The 17,765-nt window shown below is 49.4% G+C and overlaps 2 protein-coding genes across 4 annotated transcripts in view; one reads left to right on the forward strand and one right to left on the reverse strand.

Annotated features, from left to right (window-relative positions):
- Igf1r (insulin like growth factor 1 receptor) overlaps nucleotides 1-8,165 on the forward strand; it is a 300,024-nt gene extending 291,859 nt beyond the window's left edge. For both annotated transcript variants that reach the window (XM_006984420.4, XM_076544807.1), the window contains one exon: nucleotides 565-8,165. In XM_006984420.4, the coding sequence (XP_006984482.2) occupies nucleotides 565-952 (388 nt within the window). In that variant the 3' untranslated portion in view covers nucleotides 953-8,165. The remainder of the gene's footprint in view (nucleotides 1-564) is intronic.
- Pgpep1l (pyroglutamyl-peptidase I like) overlaps nucleotides 1,448-17,765 on the reverse strand; it is a 31,790-nt gene continuing 15,472 nt past the window's right edge. The window contains exons 3-6 of one of the 2 annotated variants that reach the window (XM_042277851.2): nucleotides 14,683-14,805; nucleotides 13,276-13,532; nucleotides 10,271-12,761; nucleotides 1,448-2,265 (exon numbers count right to left, since the gene is read on the reverse strand). In XM_042277851.2, coding sequence (XP_042133785.2) covers nucleotides 12,548-12,761; nucleotides 13,276-13,532; nucleotides 14,683-14,805 — 594 coding nt within the window. In that variant the 3' untranslated portion in view covers nucleotides 1,448-2,265; nucleotides 10,271-12,547. The remainder of the gene's footprint in view (nucleotides 2,266-10,270; nucleotides 12,762-13,275; nucleotides 13,533-14,682; nucleotides 14,806-17,765) is intronic. The other variant, XM_042277855.2, reaches the window with a different exon arrangement.

The raw sequence follows: 17,765 nt of genomic DNA on the forward strand, positions 1-17,765 counted from the left end.
CCCCGATCAGGGGGCAGCCTGGATCTTGTGGTCAGGGCTCTGCCTTCATGGGGCATGCAGTGAGCAGGTGCTGGCTTGGGTAGCAAGCTTGGGATGTGTGGTCCGTCTGTCTGGCACCCCTGCCGCCTCCTTCCTCAGGCCCGCTGCCAGGGGCACCCTAGTGCCAGGAAGAAGCTTAGAAATGTCCCGGGTGGGGGCACAGAGAACAATGGCTGTCAGGGAAGCTGTGATTCTCATTAGTGGAACAGTGGAGGTTTCCTGGGTCTGGTTCTGGCACCACGGCTGGAAGAGATGCTTCAGACAGAAAAGAGGTTGTTTTATTTCTTAGTATTGCCACCATAAATAGGGCCCTGTCATGGTGGGCTCTGCATGAACCAAGACCTGCAGTGAGTTTGGGTTTGGCGCTGTGGCTGGGCCTGGGTTCTGGGCACGATACATGGTAGGGTAATGCCAGAGGCGTCCAGATGAGAAGCCAGGGGTGCAGAGGTGGTCCAGCTGTCTGGGCCTCCCTGACCTCAGCCAGAGGTCTCTTGCATCTCAGCCCCTCTCCGTCTCCCCCCTTAGGTTTGAACTGATGCGTATGTGCTGGCAGTACAACCCAAAGATGCGGCCCTCCTTCCTGGAGATCATCGGCAGCATCAAGGATGAGATGGAGCCCAGCTTTCAGGAGGTCTCCTTCTACTACAGTGAGGAGAACAAGCCCCCCGAGCCGGAGGAGCTGGAGCTGGAGCTGGAGCCTGAGAACATGGAGAGTGTGCCGCTGGACCCCTCGGCCTCCTCAGCCTCCCTGCCTCTGCCTGAAAGACACTCAGGACACAAGGCCGAGAACGGCCCGGGCCCTGGAGTACTGGTCCTCCGCGCCAGTTTCGATGAGAGACAGCCTTACGCTCACATGAACGGGGGACGCGCCAACGAGAGGGCTCTGCCTCTGCCCCAGTCTTCAACCTGCTGATCCTCAGACACCGACGCACGTGCAGACATAGCGTGTGTGCCCACTCGGTGGGCAGGGGGAGAGCAGGTCGTAACAATCTATTCACAAGCCTCCTGTACCTCAGTGGATCTCCAGAACTGCCATTGCTGCCCACGGGAGACGGCTTCTCTGCAGTAAACACATTCGGGACCTTCCTTTTTTCGATATGCAAGCAGCTTTTTATTTCCCTACCCGAACCCTTAACTGACATGGGCCTCTGCAAACCTTAAGGACAGCACTTAAGAGCAACAGGACACTCGAGAATCGAGTCTCCTCATTCTCCGCCTTTCTCTTCTGCCTTCCTTCTCTCTCCTCTTCCTCTCTTCTACTTCCACTCTCTCCTTTCCCTCTTTTCTGCTTCACAATGGGAAAAATGTTTGCTGAAAGCCCAGCTGGGAAGCCTCAGATTGACTTAATGGCCATCCCTGGGGCTCCTCATCACCCCATACACACCTGCCTGACACCGTAGGTCTTTACAAAAAAAAAAAAAAAAAAAAGAGAGAAAAAAAAATGCACACACTGAGATGGAATTTTTTAACTGTATCTTTAACCTTTTTAGGGTCATCTGAAATTTTCAAAGGGCCATTGTTCATCCATGGTTGTTATCATTTTCATGCTGCCAAATTTTGCCAAAGTTCTGTTCGTTTGTTTTTGTTTTGTTTTGTTTTTTGTTTTTTTTTTCTCGTGCGCACACTCCCTGCGCTGATTTCCTTCTGTCCAGAGGCATGGGGGTGACACATGGCATCAAGTCGATAATACCGTTCGAGGGACACGTTGGCGATGCCTCCACTGTGCCGCGGTGTGCTCTTCTAGCCCACGCCCCCCTGGGTCTCATTGTTTTGTGACGACTTGGTTACTGGGCAAGATGGAGCCTGCCCTCACTGAAGATGGGGACGGCTGAACGGGCTCCCCTATCCCCACCCCACCCACCACAGCACCCCAGGAATTCTGGAGGAGATGGCCATGAGCAAGCCTGAAGGTCAGGTTGTGGGTCAAGGTGGTCCTCAGACCAGCTTCCTCCCTCTGTCCCAGGCTCCCTCCTGGCCCCCAGAGGTTGCAGGGACTCAGCCCAGCTGTTGGTGCAGATGTGCAAGGAAGGGCTTCAGGCAGCACAGCAGCATGCAGCAGCAGCAGCAGCAGCGCAGGCAGTGGACCCCAGCGATGACATGGTCCCTGTTACTAGGACTTCTTCATGGGTCTCTCAGTTCTATGGTAGACCGTGAAACATTTGCATACACATCGTCTTCAATGTCACTTTTATAACTTTTTTACGGTTCAGATATTCATCTATACGTCTGTACAGGAAAAACAAAAAAAAAGCTGCTATTATTTTTGTTCTTTATCTTTGTGGATTTAATCTATGAAACTTTCAGGTCCTCCTACCCTTTCTTCCTTTCCGCTCACTCCAAGAAACTTCCTATGCTTTGTACTAGAGTGTGATTTTTTTTCTTCCTCTTCTCCAGTAACTGATGCTTCTAGAACATAATTTGCCATGAACTGTTGGATGCCTTTTTATAAATACATCTCCTTTCCCCTGCTCCCTGCAGCCCCATTCGTTATCTTCTAACCCATAGGCCCTGTGGGCGCAGTGCTGGTCGGGGACGGAGGAGGATGGGAGGCCAGGATCCAGGTCCTGCTGGGCCTTACTCCGATCCCCACACTTCCCTGCACACAGCATTGGAGTCTGTTACCATGCAGGACAGGCCACGAACTCAGGTCAGAACAAAAAGGTTAAAAAAATCTCACACCCCCTGATTTACTGTTTATAGTCCCCATTGTTAGAAGGCGCACCCTTGCCTTCTCTCTTTCTTGGTTGGGTTGGGACACACACATAAACATACTTATTTGGGGATACAATAGCAGTTTTAACTGCAGACAGTAGGCATTTGGATTTTTTTTGGTATGGATATTTAATCCTTCTGGTCCCCCATACACACACACACACACGCACACGCACACGCACACACACACACACACACGCACATACACACAAACAGCTGATGAGTCCCTAGGGTACAGCAGAGCATGACCTAGCGGCCCCTCTGCCATCACCCTCACCAGACCGACCTACCTGTCTTTGAAACCAGAATGTCTGAATGGGTGGCCTCCGTGTGAGCAAGGTGCAGGGTACCGACACCCCGTGGCCAGAAGCCACAGCCTCAGTGGCGTTCTGGAGCCCATTCCCGGATCAGAAGGTCTGAGTAGCAGACGGAGCAGAGCTGACCCCATGGTAGCCCTGGGGTCCTTTGCTGTTCCTTAGCTAAAATGGCAGACCTGTGGACCTGGCGGTCCTGTTGAGTTTTTAATACTTCTTACCAGAGTGGTGACAGCATGAGAGTTGCTTCTGGGATGGAAATATTTCAATTATGAACAAGAAAAAAAGCTGGAAGATGATGATTGCAGACAGGAGATTAAACACAGAAAAGAAAGTTTATAGTTCTCTGGCTTGTCTGTAGTTACAGGCTCGCGGCTCTTAGTAGCCTCTGCCCCACAGTGTTTCCCCTTAACAAAAAAAGAGAAAAAAAAATTTATTAAGAAGGTATTACATGTAGGAGTTTTAATTTATTTTGTGATACCTGTTTTAATCACTGTAGAGAAGCCCCCATTATGAATTTAAATACTGAGGAAAATGTGTGTGTGTGTGAGTGAGTGTGTGTGTGTGTGTGTGTGTGTGTGTGAGAGAGAGAGAGAGAGAGAGAGAGCGAGAGAGAGAGCTGGGACAGTTTTTGATGGGGGGAGTTTTGTTTTTGAAACATTTATCTACCTCACTCTTATTTTTCATGTGGGTATATAGAAAACAATACATCTCACACTTCTCAGTACCTGACAGTAGGCCAATGATACTGGTAACCTCATCCACACCACAGGCCACATACCCGGGTGAAGCAGAGAGAGACCAGGCTGGATTCTGGGGTCAAAGCAACACTAACTCACTCAGCCTCCCCCACTCCTCTCCAAAAGCTCACTTTTCCTGGGGCATCTTTGGTTATTCTCTTCCTCACCTGGTTCCCTCCCCGGTTTCCCTGCTTCCAACCCAGCACCCCCATGTGCCCAGAGCACACGGGTGGAGGGGTTCCCTTGCCCGTCCTCAGCTGGCTGACTTGGAACGGAACGTTATACAGGTTGAATGACCGACATGTATCATCCCCAAGAGAGCAGGTACTCCCAGGTTTTGAGAGCAGGAGGCACCAACAACACATAGATTGAGAGTCCCGACGTGTGCACATGTAGGGTGTCCTGTGGGCTCCTTCTGCTGCTCTTCTAGGCCTGCACTGTGGCAGGGGCACCCGCCATTGCTGTCTTGCATTGGTTTCTCTCCCAGGTACAGCCATGTCAGCAGTTAGAGAGCTCTGCCCTCCCCCTGCTTCCGAAAGAAGGCCAGTATGATAAAGGGGGGCAGGTCAAAGCCTGCACCCCCTGCAGGCTGCTGTACCTCCTTCCTCCTCCCCGTCCCCCAGGGCTAAACAAGGACTGACCAAACCTCCTTGAGGCTGGACAGCCAGTGGTTGGCACACAGCCTTCCCTGTGCTCTGCCTTGTCCATCCCATCACTTTGCTGCTCATAGGGGTGGACGGTGCACTCCTCAGTTCCAGCAGCTGCTCTCACAGGCCCTGGGGACTTCAGCTGGGAAACAGGGTGGGTGATTTTCCCCCCCAGTGTGGAGAACTGCCTAACGGTTCGGTACTTCAAGTTAAGCTCAGGAGTCCTTTTCCTCCTGCCAGACTGCCGCCCTTCTCTGAGTTCCTAAGAGCTCACAGGGTCCCTGGGAGATACTGTTTGATCAGGGTTTTTTCCTTCCTCTACACTCTAGGTGATCCCATGGTATAGTGGCCTCTCCTCTCTTGCACATACCTACCAGTTTCCATAACTGGATTTCTACAGATCATTCAGCTGGTTCATTTTTTGGGTTTTTTTTTTTTTAATTGTCCAAGTTCTTGGTGTTTTTTTATGTAGATTTTTTTTTCTTTCAAGTAGAGAGCACTTAACAGTGTAGTGCCCATCATAACAAATGCTCCAGAAAACACTTCAGGAAAAGTAAAGTTTGCTTGTATGATGGTGCAGTCATTTTGCTGGACCGACCCACCCATCTTGACTGTTGCAAGGCATCACGTATCCACAGTTCTAGCCTACTTTCATGCTGATTTTTCCCACCTCCTCCTGATTTTTCTCTATATGCTCCAAGTAATCTTACCAAGCTGAGTTACGGCCTTTTTCATGCAACCTCCTTTCCTGACAGCAGCTCACACTGCTTGAGGTAACGTGAACCACTGAGGCACATCGTTCTGGTGATGTGAACATTAAGGTGTTCTCCCACAAAGCCCTTTCTTGAGGCAGCAGGCGCTGAGTTGTGGAGACACAGTCGAACCTGAGCTGTGTGAGACCCACACTACCCCATCTCCGTTCAGGAAATGTCAGAACATTGACTCTTAGTTGGAATGAGGCTTCCTCCCCGGAACATAGAAGACTGCTGGAGGCCATCATCGGCCTCTCCCTCCAGCTCCAGCCTGTTTCTTATGACTCGGGCGGTTCGAAGGTAGGGAAAGCAGCTTCACAAGATAGACAAGTGATCGTTGTGAAATGAGCAGATGGCAGTGTTTGGTATGCGGTCGTGTTTTTCGGATAGGCTAACAGATGGATGAGCTCTGTATGATGCCAAGTTCTAAGCCAATTGTGAGCTCCTGGAGCCCACCTTAGCAGCCCACCTCTGTTGGCAGTGGCTGTACCTGAAGCAAGCCAGCTGCTGTGGCAAAGTCACACTAAGCTCAGGTGGGTGAGAAGGCTAGCATGCGTACCCAAGGCCCTCTGTCGTCATTGTTGGGTCCCTCGGAGAGTGGCCACGCCGTGTTGGAGGCAACTCCTTTCCTAAACCGACATCCTGCAGTGACAAGACCACCGTATTGATATGCTTTGGCCCATTTTTAACAGTAATCAATTTATGGTTTTGGTTTTTTTTATTTTATTTTACTTTGTGTTTGTCTTTTCATTTCCTGGGCTAAGCAGCAGCATTGGGAGACCTGGACCAGAGAGATCCACTCCTTACAAACCAGTAACGATGGTCAAAACTTTCTCACGCCACTCTGAACTAGGTGTTGGTACAAATGAGAACTTCAGGACGGGATGTTTGCTGGAAGTGTTCAGCCAGAGGTGCTGAAGATAGAAACCTCGCACAGGCCAGGTTTGGACCTCCGACTCTGACAGCCGGTTGGTTATTTAGAGAAACCAACATTCCTTGATAGAATGATGGGATGACCAGGCAGTAGGAAGCTATAGTGACTGGGATCAGGACGTAAAGAGAGTTGCTGACGGAAGCGTAAAGGGCTTGGAAGAAGCATGGACCATATTTGGACGTGATGGTTTCTGAAGGTGTGAAACTACATCGAGGCTGTGGCGTCATCGTGGGCATTTGGTTTCAGATAATAAACATAGCATCCTGCTCTGGAAACTTCTAGAGCTAAGCCTCGTGTTGAAGAACTCAGACTCCATCACGCTTACCAGTGGAGTTGTCAGTCTGGGGCGTGCTAGGGATTGATTTTATTTTGTTTATGTGAGGACTTCATAATCACTGATTTGTGTGTCCACATTTGTGTCTGCATCTTTCCAGTAAACATTTTTTTTTTAATTAGTCACTCATTATCGTTTCCAATAGGGCTTGCTTCTAAGTCCAGTAGATTACGGGTAGTCAGTTGACGAAGATCTGGTTTACAAGAACTAATTAAATGTTTCATTGCATTTTTGTAAGAACATAGAATAATTTTATAAAATGTTTGTAGTTTATAATTGCCGGAAATAATTTAAAAACACTTTTTCCCCCTCTGTGTGTGCAAATATGTGTTTATGGTCTTTTTTTTTTCTTTTGACACTTGTTTACTAGCTAGCTTTACAATATGCCAAAAAAAACCAAAAAAATTAAAAAATTTAAAAAAAAAATTCCCCCACCCCCACTCAAGCTGTGGTTCACCCTCTTTCCCACATGCTATGTGCTCTAGTTTGTAAAAAAAGAAAAAAAAAGAAAGAAAAAAAGAATGACAGTGGTTTTGAAAGTACTCCTGTACTCTTCAGTGTCTTGGTCTTGGAACCCTTAGCTGGGGAAGGAATCATCTTCATTGATCGTTTCCCTGTGGGGTGTAGTAGCCCACACAGGTGCAGAGTACCAAGACCCCTGCTGGCTGTGGAGGTAGCAGTGTGTGGCCACTGAGCAATGTGGGATGGTGGTCACTGGTGGCATCTGGCTCATGTGACTGGTGTTTGTCCTACTTCTGCGATGCCACAGAGATGGGAGGGCTTCAGGACGCAGAACGGCTTCACGGTAATCACACAAACAATTCTGATGTGCGGGCCATTGACAGGGCGCCTCAGATTCCAGTGAAGGCTGTGCCTACTTGTATTTAAAGCCAAATGCTGAAGGTACATGTTCCCAATACAGAACAAACTCTTAACAAAAACCACAACATGTCTCCCTGTCCCCCATTTTTTTAAGAGTTAAAAATTCATGTCCTTTGGCTCCCAGTGCATTATTGGCCATGTCTCTACAGTTCCAGAAGATACCATTGTTGAAAACATGTGGAACTGTCTAACTCTACAGGAAGAAGGTCTAGGAACCATTGGTGGGTTGGGTTGGATTGGATTTGTCTTTTCAGTTTCTCGTGGACGTTGGGCATTGTGCAGACATGTACACAGGTAGAACAGATACCTGCCTGGTGATGTCACCTGTCTGCTTCCTAAGCCAGTGAGGTTGAGGGAGAGATTTGCCAGAGTTTGTCTACCTCTGGGATTTAAAGAAGAAAAAAAAATCAAGGCGAGATGGAACAGATGCATCGCCAATAATGCATTTCTGAGTTTTCTTGTTAAAAAATTTTTCTTAAAAAAGAGAAAAAAGTTTTAAAAAGATAATAATATGGCCAATTTGTTACATAAAATAACTTTCTGTGTATAAATTATTCCTAAAAAAAAAAAACCCTCTGTTTATATTTAAAAAAAAATCAGTAGATGAAAAAATTCAATGTTTTTGTATATTCTGTTGTAAGAATTTATTCCTGTTACTGCGACATACTCGGGATTCTTTACATTATGAAAAAAGAAACTTTGTCTATTTTGAATGGCTGAAGCCAAGGCCACTTGAGTTTCTATTACTCTGCTTTTTTCTAGTAGTTCAAGTACCACATGGGTTAAGTTAAATAAAACAATTCTGTATGCACCTTTGTCTCCCAAGTTTGTGTCCCCTCGGCTCTGGAACCATCCCCCACCTCACTGGGGAGCTGAACTTCTTGTGGCATGTGCGTTCACACGTGTCACTTGGAAATGCTCAGTGCGAAAGCATTTCGGGTCCCTGACAGCTGAGCTGCTCTGAATGCAAATTGCTGTTGAGCTTGGAGAAGCTACTGTCTCCCCCATTAAATCAGCTAGAAGATCATTAGAATACATAAAAGTTTCCAGTGCTGGTTTGCAGGCTCTGCTGGACCTTCCATTGACAGAGGCCGAGGTGGGTTTGATATGTGTGATTCTGGGGGCGAGGAGGGGGCCTGCCAAAGACTTGAGTACGCGCATGTCCATGTCTTTGGTGATACTCCACAGCTGGCATGCCTCAGAAGGTGCTGAGGAGAACCAGGAAAGTCAGGAGCAGGGTGTGCCTAGCTGCGAGGTGATGTGACGTGTTAATCCATCTCTCACCCATGGATTGTAAATCAGGCTTGTCCACGGGAACTCTGAAAGACTGACATCACCATCTTGGTCCTGGGAAGTTGGAGGGTGATTATGGTTGGGAGATGAAGCAAGCTATACTTTCTAGACTCAGACCAGAGGCTTAACCGCACTTTGGGGAGGGTGAGCCAATCATCTCGCCAAACACTGATTATGGGGAGCTACTCAGACAAAGGCAGGACACCAAAGGAAGAATGGAACGGTAAGACATAGGCAGTAGAAGCAGAGGTCGAGGTGACTCAGGACCTAGTGAATCTCATAAGTATTTGGATTTATAATCAAGACATCATTCTGAAAGAGTACATCCTGGTACAGTCCTGGCGTTGTCCCGGAATTTCTGTTCACCTTTGGCTTTCATCTGCCTTCGTGTGACTTGGACCTGCCATATGTCAAATGTTGCTGGTTTATTTGCGGAGAGTCTCATAAAGTCTTTTCTTTAAGCAAGAGAAATGAGAGCAGCCTGGTGGTGGTGGCACACGCCTTTAATCCCAGCACTCGGGAGGCAGAGGCGGGCTACACAGAAAAACCATGCGGAGAGGGGGGGAATGGGGGGGGGATGAGAGCTATTCAGTTCCTTTGGTTTTGACACTGGGTTTTGGTGGCTCTTTGTAGTGCTGGCTATTGAACCCAGGGCTTTTGTACATTCATATTCTCCCTCCCTCCCCCTCCCCTCTACCCCCTCTCTGTACCCCCCCTCCTGCTCCTCTCCCCATCTCCCCTTCTCTCTCCTTGGCTGTCCTGGGACACATGTAGACTAGGCCTCATGCCCCACAATGCCATTGAACTATCACCCCAACGCAGTCTCCCTTAGCTATTAGGCTACAAATGCATTTTCTTACAGTAAGCCACTGAAATCATTTGTTTGTTTTTCAGACATAAGCAGCAAACAGCAGTTTTGAGCATACCGACATGACAAGAAATTGCCCAGGGTTCAGTAGCTACTTTCATCTACTTCTTTAGAGGAAACAGTGCTACTGATGGGACTCATAATGAAATGGGTACCTGAAAGACCCATTTACTGACAGAGTAGACACACGGGGACTTGGCTGTGCGCAGCTGGGCACAAAACCCAGCTCAGTGTCCTCAAATGAAGACAGAAGGTGAGATGGGAATATAGTCACTTGAATGAGAACAGCCCCCACAGGTTCGTAAGTTCAGTACTTGGTCTTCAGTTGGTGGAACTGTTTGGGAAGGACTAGGAGGTGTGGCCTTGTCACTAAGGTTTCAAAAGCATAAGCCATTCCCAGAGTCAGTCAGTCTGTCTGTCTGTCAGACACCACTCCAGCACCATGCCAGCCTGCCCACTGCCCTGCCCACCACCATAATGGTCATGGACTCTAACCCTCTGGAACTGTGAGCCCCCTTCTGTAAGTTGCTTTGGTCATGGTGTCTTATCACAGCAACAGAAAAGTGCCTCAGACAAGAGGATCCTGATGTTTTTAAAGTGAGGGGAATGCTGACGATGGCGAAGAGCCAAGCCCAGTTCCCGTGCTGGCTTTCTGAGCAAACCCAGCCAGTGGGGAGGAACAGTGGGGCAGCCACCGTCGAAAACAGCATTGCACTCCCTCAAAAAGCTAAGCGGAATTCCCAGGTGCCACTCACCTCTCGTGTCTTAGTTAGGGCTTTGTTGCTGTAAAGAGACATCATGACCATGACAGCTCTTGCAAAGGAAAACCTTTCATTGGAGCTGGCTGACGGTTCCGAGGTTAGTCGATTATCATCATGGCAGGAAGCATGGTGGCGTGCAGGCAGACGTGGTGCAGGAAAGGTAGCTGAGAGTCCTACATCTGGATCCACAGACAGCAGGAAGGGACAGTGAGCCCCTAGGCCTGGCTTGAGCTTAAAGTCCTTCCCCGGTGACACACTTCCTCCAACATGTCCACAACTACTCCAACAGGGCCACATCTTGTTGGTTTTAATGCAGCACTTTTGCTCTGTGAGGAAAGGTCACAAGGCATGACAAAACTATCAGAGTTTTATTACGAGGAAGGAGAGATAGGACAGAATGTGATCAGGCCTGTTGGAAAGACACGTGAGGAGGAAGGAGAGATGGGTGAGGAGAAGAGAAAGGAGTCTGTGACCAGCTTTTTTTTTTTTTTTTTTTTTTTTTTGGTTTTTCTAGACAGGGTTTCCCTGTGTAGCTTTGCACCTTTCTGGAACTCGCTTGATAGCCCAGGCTGGCCTCAAACTCACAGAGATCCGCCTGGTTCTGCCTCCCGAGTACTGGGATTAAAGATGTGCACCGCCACCACCGCCCAGCTTCTGTGACCAGCTTTTTAAGGATTCCCCTGCACATGCGCATATGGGCTTATGGAGCTACACCACACATGCACAGATTGCATGATCACACTGTGCACAAATTACGAGATCACGCAGCACATGGATTAAGTAGGCCGTAAGGCCCCTTGCTTGGCTACTGAACTGCGCATGTGTAGTCATGTCAATGGAGGAGTGGCTGGGAATCCCAACACACCTCCAATTATGCCACTCCCTATGAGTCTACAGAGACCATCTTTATTCAAACCATTGCATCTGGGTATAGACAAAAAAAAAAAAAAAAAAAAGAACTGAAAATCAGGAACCTGAGCAGATACTCAGACATCAATGTTCAAAGCAGCATTTATTAAGTGACCGTCTATCGATGGTGGGGAAAACAAGTGTGGTGTATTCATACAGTGGAATAGTGTTCAGCCTTCCAAGGCAATGAGATCCTATCATGTGCTACCAGATGGATGAACCGAGAGACACAGATAACGTGAGGTTCCACTTACATTAGGTACAGGACTCGCAGGTAGAGATGGGGGAATAGCTTGCCAAAGGCTGAGGAAGAGAAACGACAGGGAGCTGTTGTTTAATGGTGGATCCCTTCCTTTTCCTACTGTTTGTTCTGGTGGACATACAGTTCAAAGGGAAGCCATAGTGGCAGCAGCAGGAGGCAGGCTGGTCACTTGGCATCTGCTTTCCGGAACCCAGAGAGACAGGAAGTAGGAAGTGTGGGGGAGGGCTATAAAGTGTGGACACTTGCTGGCAGCGACTCACTTTCTCAGGCAAGGTTCCACCATCTAAAGATTCTACAGCCCTCCAACACACCACCACCAGCTGGGGACCAAGTGCTTCAAACACAGGAGCCGGGGGTAGCATTTTGCATTCCAACGAGAAAGTTCTAGAGATGCACTGTGATGATGAACACCGCGCAGAGTGCATGAAATAAATGCCACTGGACTACTCGATTAAAAATTGTTGCCGGGCAGTGGTGGCGCATGCCTTTAATCCCAGCACTCAGGAGGCAGAGCCCCTCGGGTCTTTGTGAGTTCGAGTCCAGCCTGGTCTACAAACTGAGATCCAGGACAGGCTTCAAAGCTACACAGAGAAACCCTGTCTCGAAAAAAAAAAAAAATTGTTAAAAGAGAGGGAGAGACAGAGAAAGACAGATAGAGACAAGAGAGAGAGAGAGACAGAGAGATGGAGAAAGACAAACACTAGAGACTTGAGTGGCTCCCAAAGCCATTCAGAAGATCTAAATGACAAGCTTAGGGACCAGAATTGGGGCCCCTGGAGCCAGAGCTACATCTCCATTTCTGAAACCTCTGAAGCAGCTCTGTCATCCCATCAATGTAGGAAGGACCACACAGCCTTGGAAGGGAAACTACTGGGTTGCGATAAAATTGTCCTGAAAGTCTTAGCTTCAGATAGCTAATCCCCTGTGAGACATCTGCCTTTTGGGAATCTTCTCTTCGCTTTGGACACTAAAATAACCCTGTCGTTCTGCGGCCTCATTCCCCCCATCCTCACCCCAGCCGTGTACCCTGTCTCACAAGCCACTCTTTCAGAGACTCCGTAGCACAGCGGGCTTTTCCACCGAGGGTTGAAACATCTCATCTAAAGGAGGCATCCCCCTGCGGCTTCCCTTTGGCTGCTGTACTTTTGAGTCTGGACCTCCTCACTGTCTTCCAGCATTTCTTGGATGATGGCTTGCAAGGCTTTGCCCAGAAGGCTGGCTGGGAACCGGTGTGACAGCGGAGGGACATGGATGAGCGCTGCGTGCCCATCTCCGAGGTACAGGGACAGGTAGTAGGTGTAATCACAGACGTACCTGCAACCACAGGAAACTCCCATTACTCCTGGACCCTGCCACTTCAAGACACCGTAAGTGCCGTGTTCATAAAGCATGAGGGGACTACCACTTGAGTTTGGTCCTTCCGCTAGAGAAAGGACGCAGCGCTAAGAACACAGGCATTGGGTCTCGGTCTCACAGTCTAATGACCAGCAAGTGGTCAGGACAGAATTGAACCAGACTTTCAATCAACTCCTGGTTGTTTTTTTTTGTTTGTTTGTTTGTTTTGTTTTGTTTTTTACTTTACTACAGTCACTCCCTCATTTGCATTTTCACTGGGGCATTTCTTTATCCCTTGAAGAGAGGACAGAATGCTCAGTGGGAGGGGCTGTCAGCATTTGGAGAGAGGTTAAACTCACCAGCAGGGCCTGTGACAAAGACCAAAGACTGGGCAACTCTGGGGATGCTGGTGACCATAGCAGTCACCTGGACAGCATAGGCTAACATCTTGAGGAGAGAGAAGGCACTCTGAAGGACATTGCCTCTCTTGCACCTGTTTGGCACATGGACACCTGAAGTGTACCTGCCCGCATCTCGGGAAAAGGCCACCTCGACATCCTCAAGAGAAACACGCCGGCAGACTTCCTTCATGCTGACAACAGAGTGCATCACTTCCGGGCCACCTGAGAGGCACACTCCACCCTCAGGCTGGAAGCCTCGTATATCTGTATCCCGATAACTTCGGTTCTTGCCGCACTGTTCCAGAAAGATGGCCTTGGTGGAAGTGTCCATGCCCACATGCACAGCAAGCTATGTGAACACACATATCAGAAATCGTAGGACACCAGATCACTAGATGTTCAGAAAGACCCAGGCATGGCAGAGCCCAGCTCCAGAGTACAAAACAGATCAAGCTCCAAATCCACCAGGAAACTCCAGGATCCCTGCCTGGGCCCCTAATTAATGGAACTGGACCAAAAAGAACATCTCTTTGGCTTGAATAGAAGACATGTTATATCTACATTCAAGTACTGTTCTGTTTCAAAAGGCTCTTATAAGGCTGTGTGCTCCCTTTCCCCATGAGTGGGTGGGGCAAGCAGGTATCTAAGATGAGCCCGGAAGAAGCTAGCTCTTTAGCAGAATCACATATTTTTTAATGAAACTTTCATAAAAGAGGCTAGCAGTAGCCTCATCAGATCTTGTTAGACTTTATTTTGCCTCTTGAAAATAGCTGCACAGCGTTTTATTGCAGCATTTGAGTAGACTCTTACCACAGGGTGCTGTGTGTGATCTCCTTCATTCTCTTACCTTTGGGGGAATGGATATTTGTACCCCCTTTTTATACAATGTTTATGGTCACTTAACTATGTAAGCAGAGTGCTTTTGTTTGCTTGGAGTGGGGTTTTGAACTCACAATGTAGACCAGGCCAGTTTTAAACTCACAAAGATCCACCTGCCTCTGCCTCCCAAGTGCTGAGATCACAGGTGTGAGCCACCACACCAGGACCCTGGCAGGGTGCTTTGAAGGTGGGCTGACCCTGGGTGGGCTATCATCTAACCTTCTTACCCAGGCCCAAAGGCTCTTTGGCCTAAGTCCACAGCCAGCACCACAGCCATAAAAGGGACTTAATTCAGGTCCTCTTGCTTGAAAAAAGATTCCCATTTCTTGCACCCGGGAGGCAGAGGCAGGCAGATTCTGTGAGCTCGAGGGCAGCCTGGTCTACAAAGTGAGTTCCAAGGCTACATAGAGAAACCCTGTCTTGGGAAAAAAAAAATCTCATTTCTGCTATACAAACCCAGAATTTTATGACACAAGCTTTTACTTCACACTGTTAATGGGGCTCGGGGGAAAAGGTACACTCCAGCCTTCAAATCAAACCTAGAACAAGGTCCAGAAAGTTCCTAGGCCCTGGCACATCAGCAGCCTCCCAGGCCCACTGCCTCTCCAGGCGTCACTTACGTGTGGTCGCAAATCTTCCCAGATTGTGGTAAGCCTCCGACTAACCTCCCTGTAATCCACGGGCAGCTGCAGAGTTCGCAGTTCTGTGTCAGTGTCCACCCCTAAACCCAGCTTGGAGAGTTCCTGCAAAACACAGCAGGGGGACTTGCCTCAGTTGCCTGTGCACAAGAGAACCCTCAGACTCTATGCCCAGGGTCTTCTCTGGGCCTGAACCCTGCCCTCCTGGGCTGGAGGAACTCAGAAGGACCAGGAACCAGGAGAAGAGCCACAGCTCACTCAACTGTGCTTGCTGAGACAGGGCACGCTAGGGAGACACATCTGAACAAGCCATGTTTGCAGAGCCGAGGCTTGTGGACTAAGACGGGCCCGAGGGAGAGGCTGGGGACCCACATGCCAGCAGAGGTAGCTAGGAATGGAGATGGAGGCTCAAGAGCCCGAGGCCTTTGGGAAACTGGTATGCCATGCTGCTCTCAGCAGCTGACAGGTGTCTTGCATATCACAAGACGAATCTTCCAGCGCCCCTGGTGCTAATCCAAGCTGTTTGGTGTAATCTGAGGAGTCCCTCGTCATCTCTGCCGATGGTACAGCAGGGACACTCCACCCCACAGAGGATGGGATTGAAACTCGAGGAGAGTGCCAGCGGTGGCGGTGGATGGAAGGCTGAGTCAGGTGTGGACTTCTCTAGGACCATAGGGACCCGTGGGAGGATTGTGCTCAGGGAGCAAAGACCTTAGAGCTACCTCATAAGTAAATGGAGGAGGGGTAGAAGTCGGGTAGGGATCTCGCGGGGTCCGTCTGAAGTACCTGAGGGGAGCTGGTCCCTCGGCTCTATATGCCTGGAATTGGCAGGGAGGTCATTGTGGAGACACGGTCTGAGCAGCAGCAATGGATGTTTTTAGAGAGGAGAAGGGAGGAAGGAGGGGAAGGAATGAGGGGGAGGAGGATGTGAGGGGGAGGGTGTAAAAGGAGAGGGGAAGGGAGAAGCAGGAGGAGAGGGGGGAGGGGAAGGAAGGCAGTGAAGGATGTGGGCATCCTGTGGGGCCCACAGAGGCTCCCGAGTAAGGCCTTACTCAAGGTCAGAAAGCCTGAGCTTGCTTTACCCAGCAGGGCTGCATAAGAGGGTGATTTGGCCAGGGGCGTGGTTACCAGGTGTTTTGAAGGGTTGTCGGTTGTACTTGGTGTACATTGTGCTTTGATCTTGAAAGGTGGAGGTCTTTTGCCTCTCCGCTTGGTAGTCTATAAAAAGCCCATTAGAATAAATCTAGAGGTGGCTGGGTATTAACCCAGGGCCCTCCAGAAACTATCCTGCATCTCTTTCTCTCCATCTACATCTCTATTTCTATATAATACTTCCTCATTCCTCTCTCCTCCCCACCCAAGAGCCCTTCAAAAGGTCCGAGCTGGACTCCGTCAGCATCCTCCTTCTAGAGAGAGTAGGAATAAGTGGATTGGAAGAAAGCAAGCCCGAAGTTGAGATCTTAGGAGTGCATGCTCGATGTTGGTCATAGCTCAACCAGGAACCCAGGCCCAGCTTCTGCTTCAGTTTCTGCCATGCAGTTCCTGAACTCCTTTCCTGGCATTTCCGGACAGCCAGGGGTGTGCCTTCTGGGTAAGATGGCCTGCCCGCAGATCCCAGGCCCTTCTCTGACCTCTGGGGAGGTGGTCCTCAAAGGCAGATCCTGTCTTCTGTGCTGATCTCCTCTGAGGATGAGGTGCATCTAGACAGTGGTTCGAAACTCCCAACCCTCAGCTTCCCTGTCTGTGCAGCACAGTCACACGTGCCCTGAGGGGGTTGCCAGGGAGTTAGGCAAGGCCGCACAGTTGGAGGACCACTCAGAGGAGGATGCTCTTTGGAACCTGGAGGGTTTGTAGGAGTTTGCCCAGCAAAAGAATGTTCTGGAGCGGGACCTACATGGTTTGGAGGTGTACAAAGGTCCCCCTCCTTGCTTCCTTTCTCTCTCCCCCTTCTCTCTTTCTCTTCTTTCTTCCTTCATTCCTTTCTTCGCCCCCTTCTCCCTCCCTTCTTTCCTCCATCTTTCCCCCACTTGTCATGTGGTCACTGCACATGCGTCTAACAGTCCAGTGACCATCTTGGCTGCTTGGCTCTACCAGAGGGAGTGACAGTGAGAGATCGAGCATGTGGTCCCCTTTCCCTGAGGGGAAAGGAGAGACCTGGAGGCCATCAGGTATCATTGAGACCCCCAGCCTGGGTTCCAACATCATCCAAGCTGGAGGCTTGTGAAGGGGGCAGGGAAAGCTAGACCTGGGAGAGCTTGCCAGGCAGATGGGGGTGAATCATTAAAGAGACAAGAACAGGGCAAGGGTCGGAGCAGTCTGTCGAGCCTAGCATGTGCGAAGTCTTGGGTTCTGTTTCCAGCACTGAAGAAATATGAAAGAAAAGAGGACAGGCAGAAGGGAGGTGAATTACCATCCAGCCATTGGTGGAGCGTAATGCAGCCCTTCGATTGACGTTACAAAGACTACTGAAACGGGACTCTCTGAGATGGGATAAGGGAAACAAGTTAGGATCATGCACTGTTCCCTGAAGCCGTGGGTGGGAATGGAAGCATGCGAGCATGGCCAGCCCTGAGTGCTCACTCCCTGCTACACTTGGTAAGCTGTTCACAGCCGTATAATGCACCATTTTTCTGAGTTTACAAATAGTCCGGTTATCACCCTAGGCTACCCCTGGAGGACCCCTGGCACTCTGCTAGGCATCTATCTCTCCACAGCCTCATGAAAAGGAGATAACAGCCCCTTCCTACACAGGAGACAACCCAAGTCCACAGGGACACAATTAAGTGGAAGAAGTTGTGAGAAGCCGCACCAGAAGAGATATAGAGAGAAGCCCAGGGAACCCCTGAGGGCTGTCCACAGCCCTTATTCCTGTTTTGAGAAATCCCGGGGTCCTGGTTAAAAGTGACTCTGCCCAAGCAATGTCAGGTTCTATCCTCCATACACAATGCTCACCCCAGCCCTCTCCCAGTATCCACTGTGTGATGCCTCCAAACTGTTGAGTCAGTCTTGCCTAGAGGATCCAGGAATGACAGACAGGGACCCTCTAGCCAGTCACTGTCTCCAAA

Source organism: Peromyscus maniculatus, chromosome 1 (genome assembly GCF_049852395.1).
Source record: "Peromyscus maniculatus bairdii isolate BWxNUB_F1_BW_parent chromosome 1, HU_Pman_BW_mat_3.1, whole genome shotgun sequence".
In the NCBI taxonomy this organism is placed as follows: domain Eukaryota; kingdom Metazoa; phylum Chordata; class Mammalia; order Rodentia; family Cricetidae; genus Peromyscus; species Peromyscus maniculatus.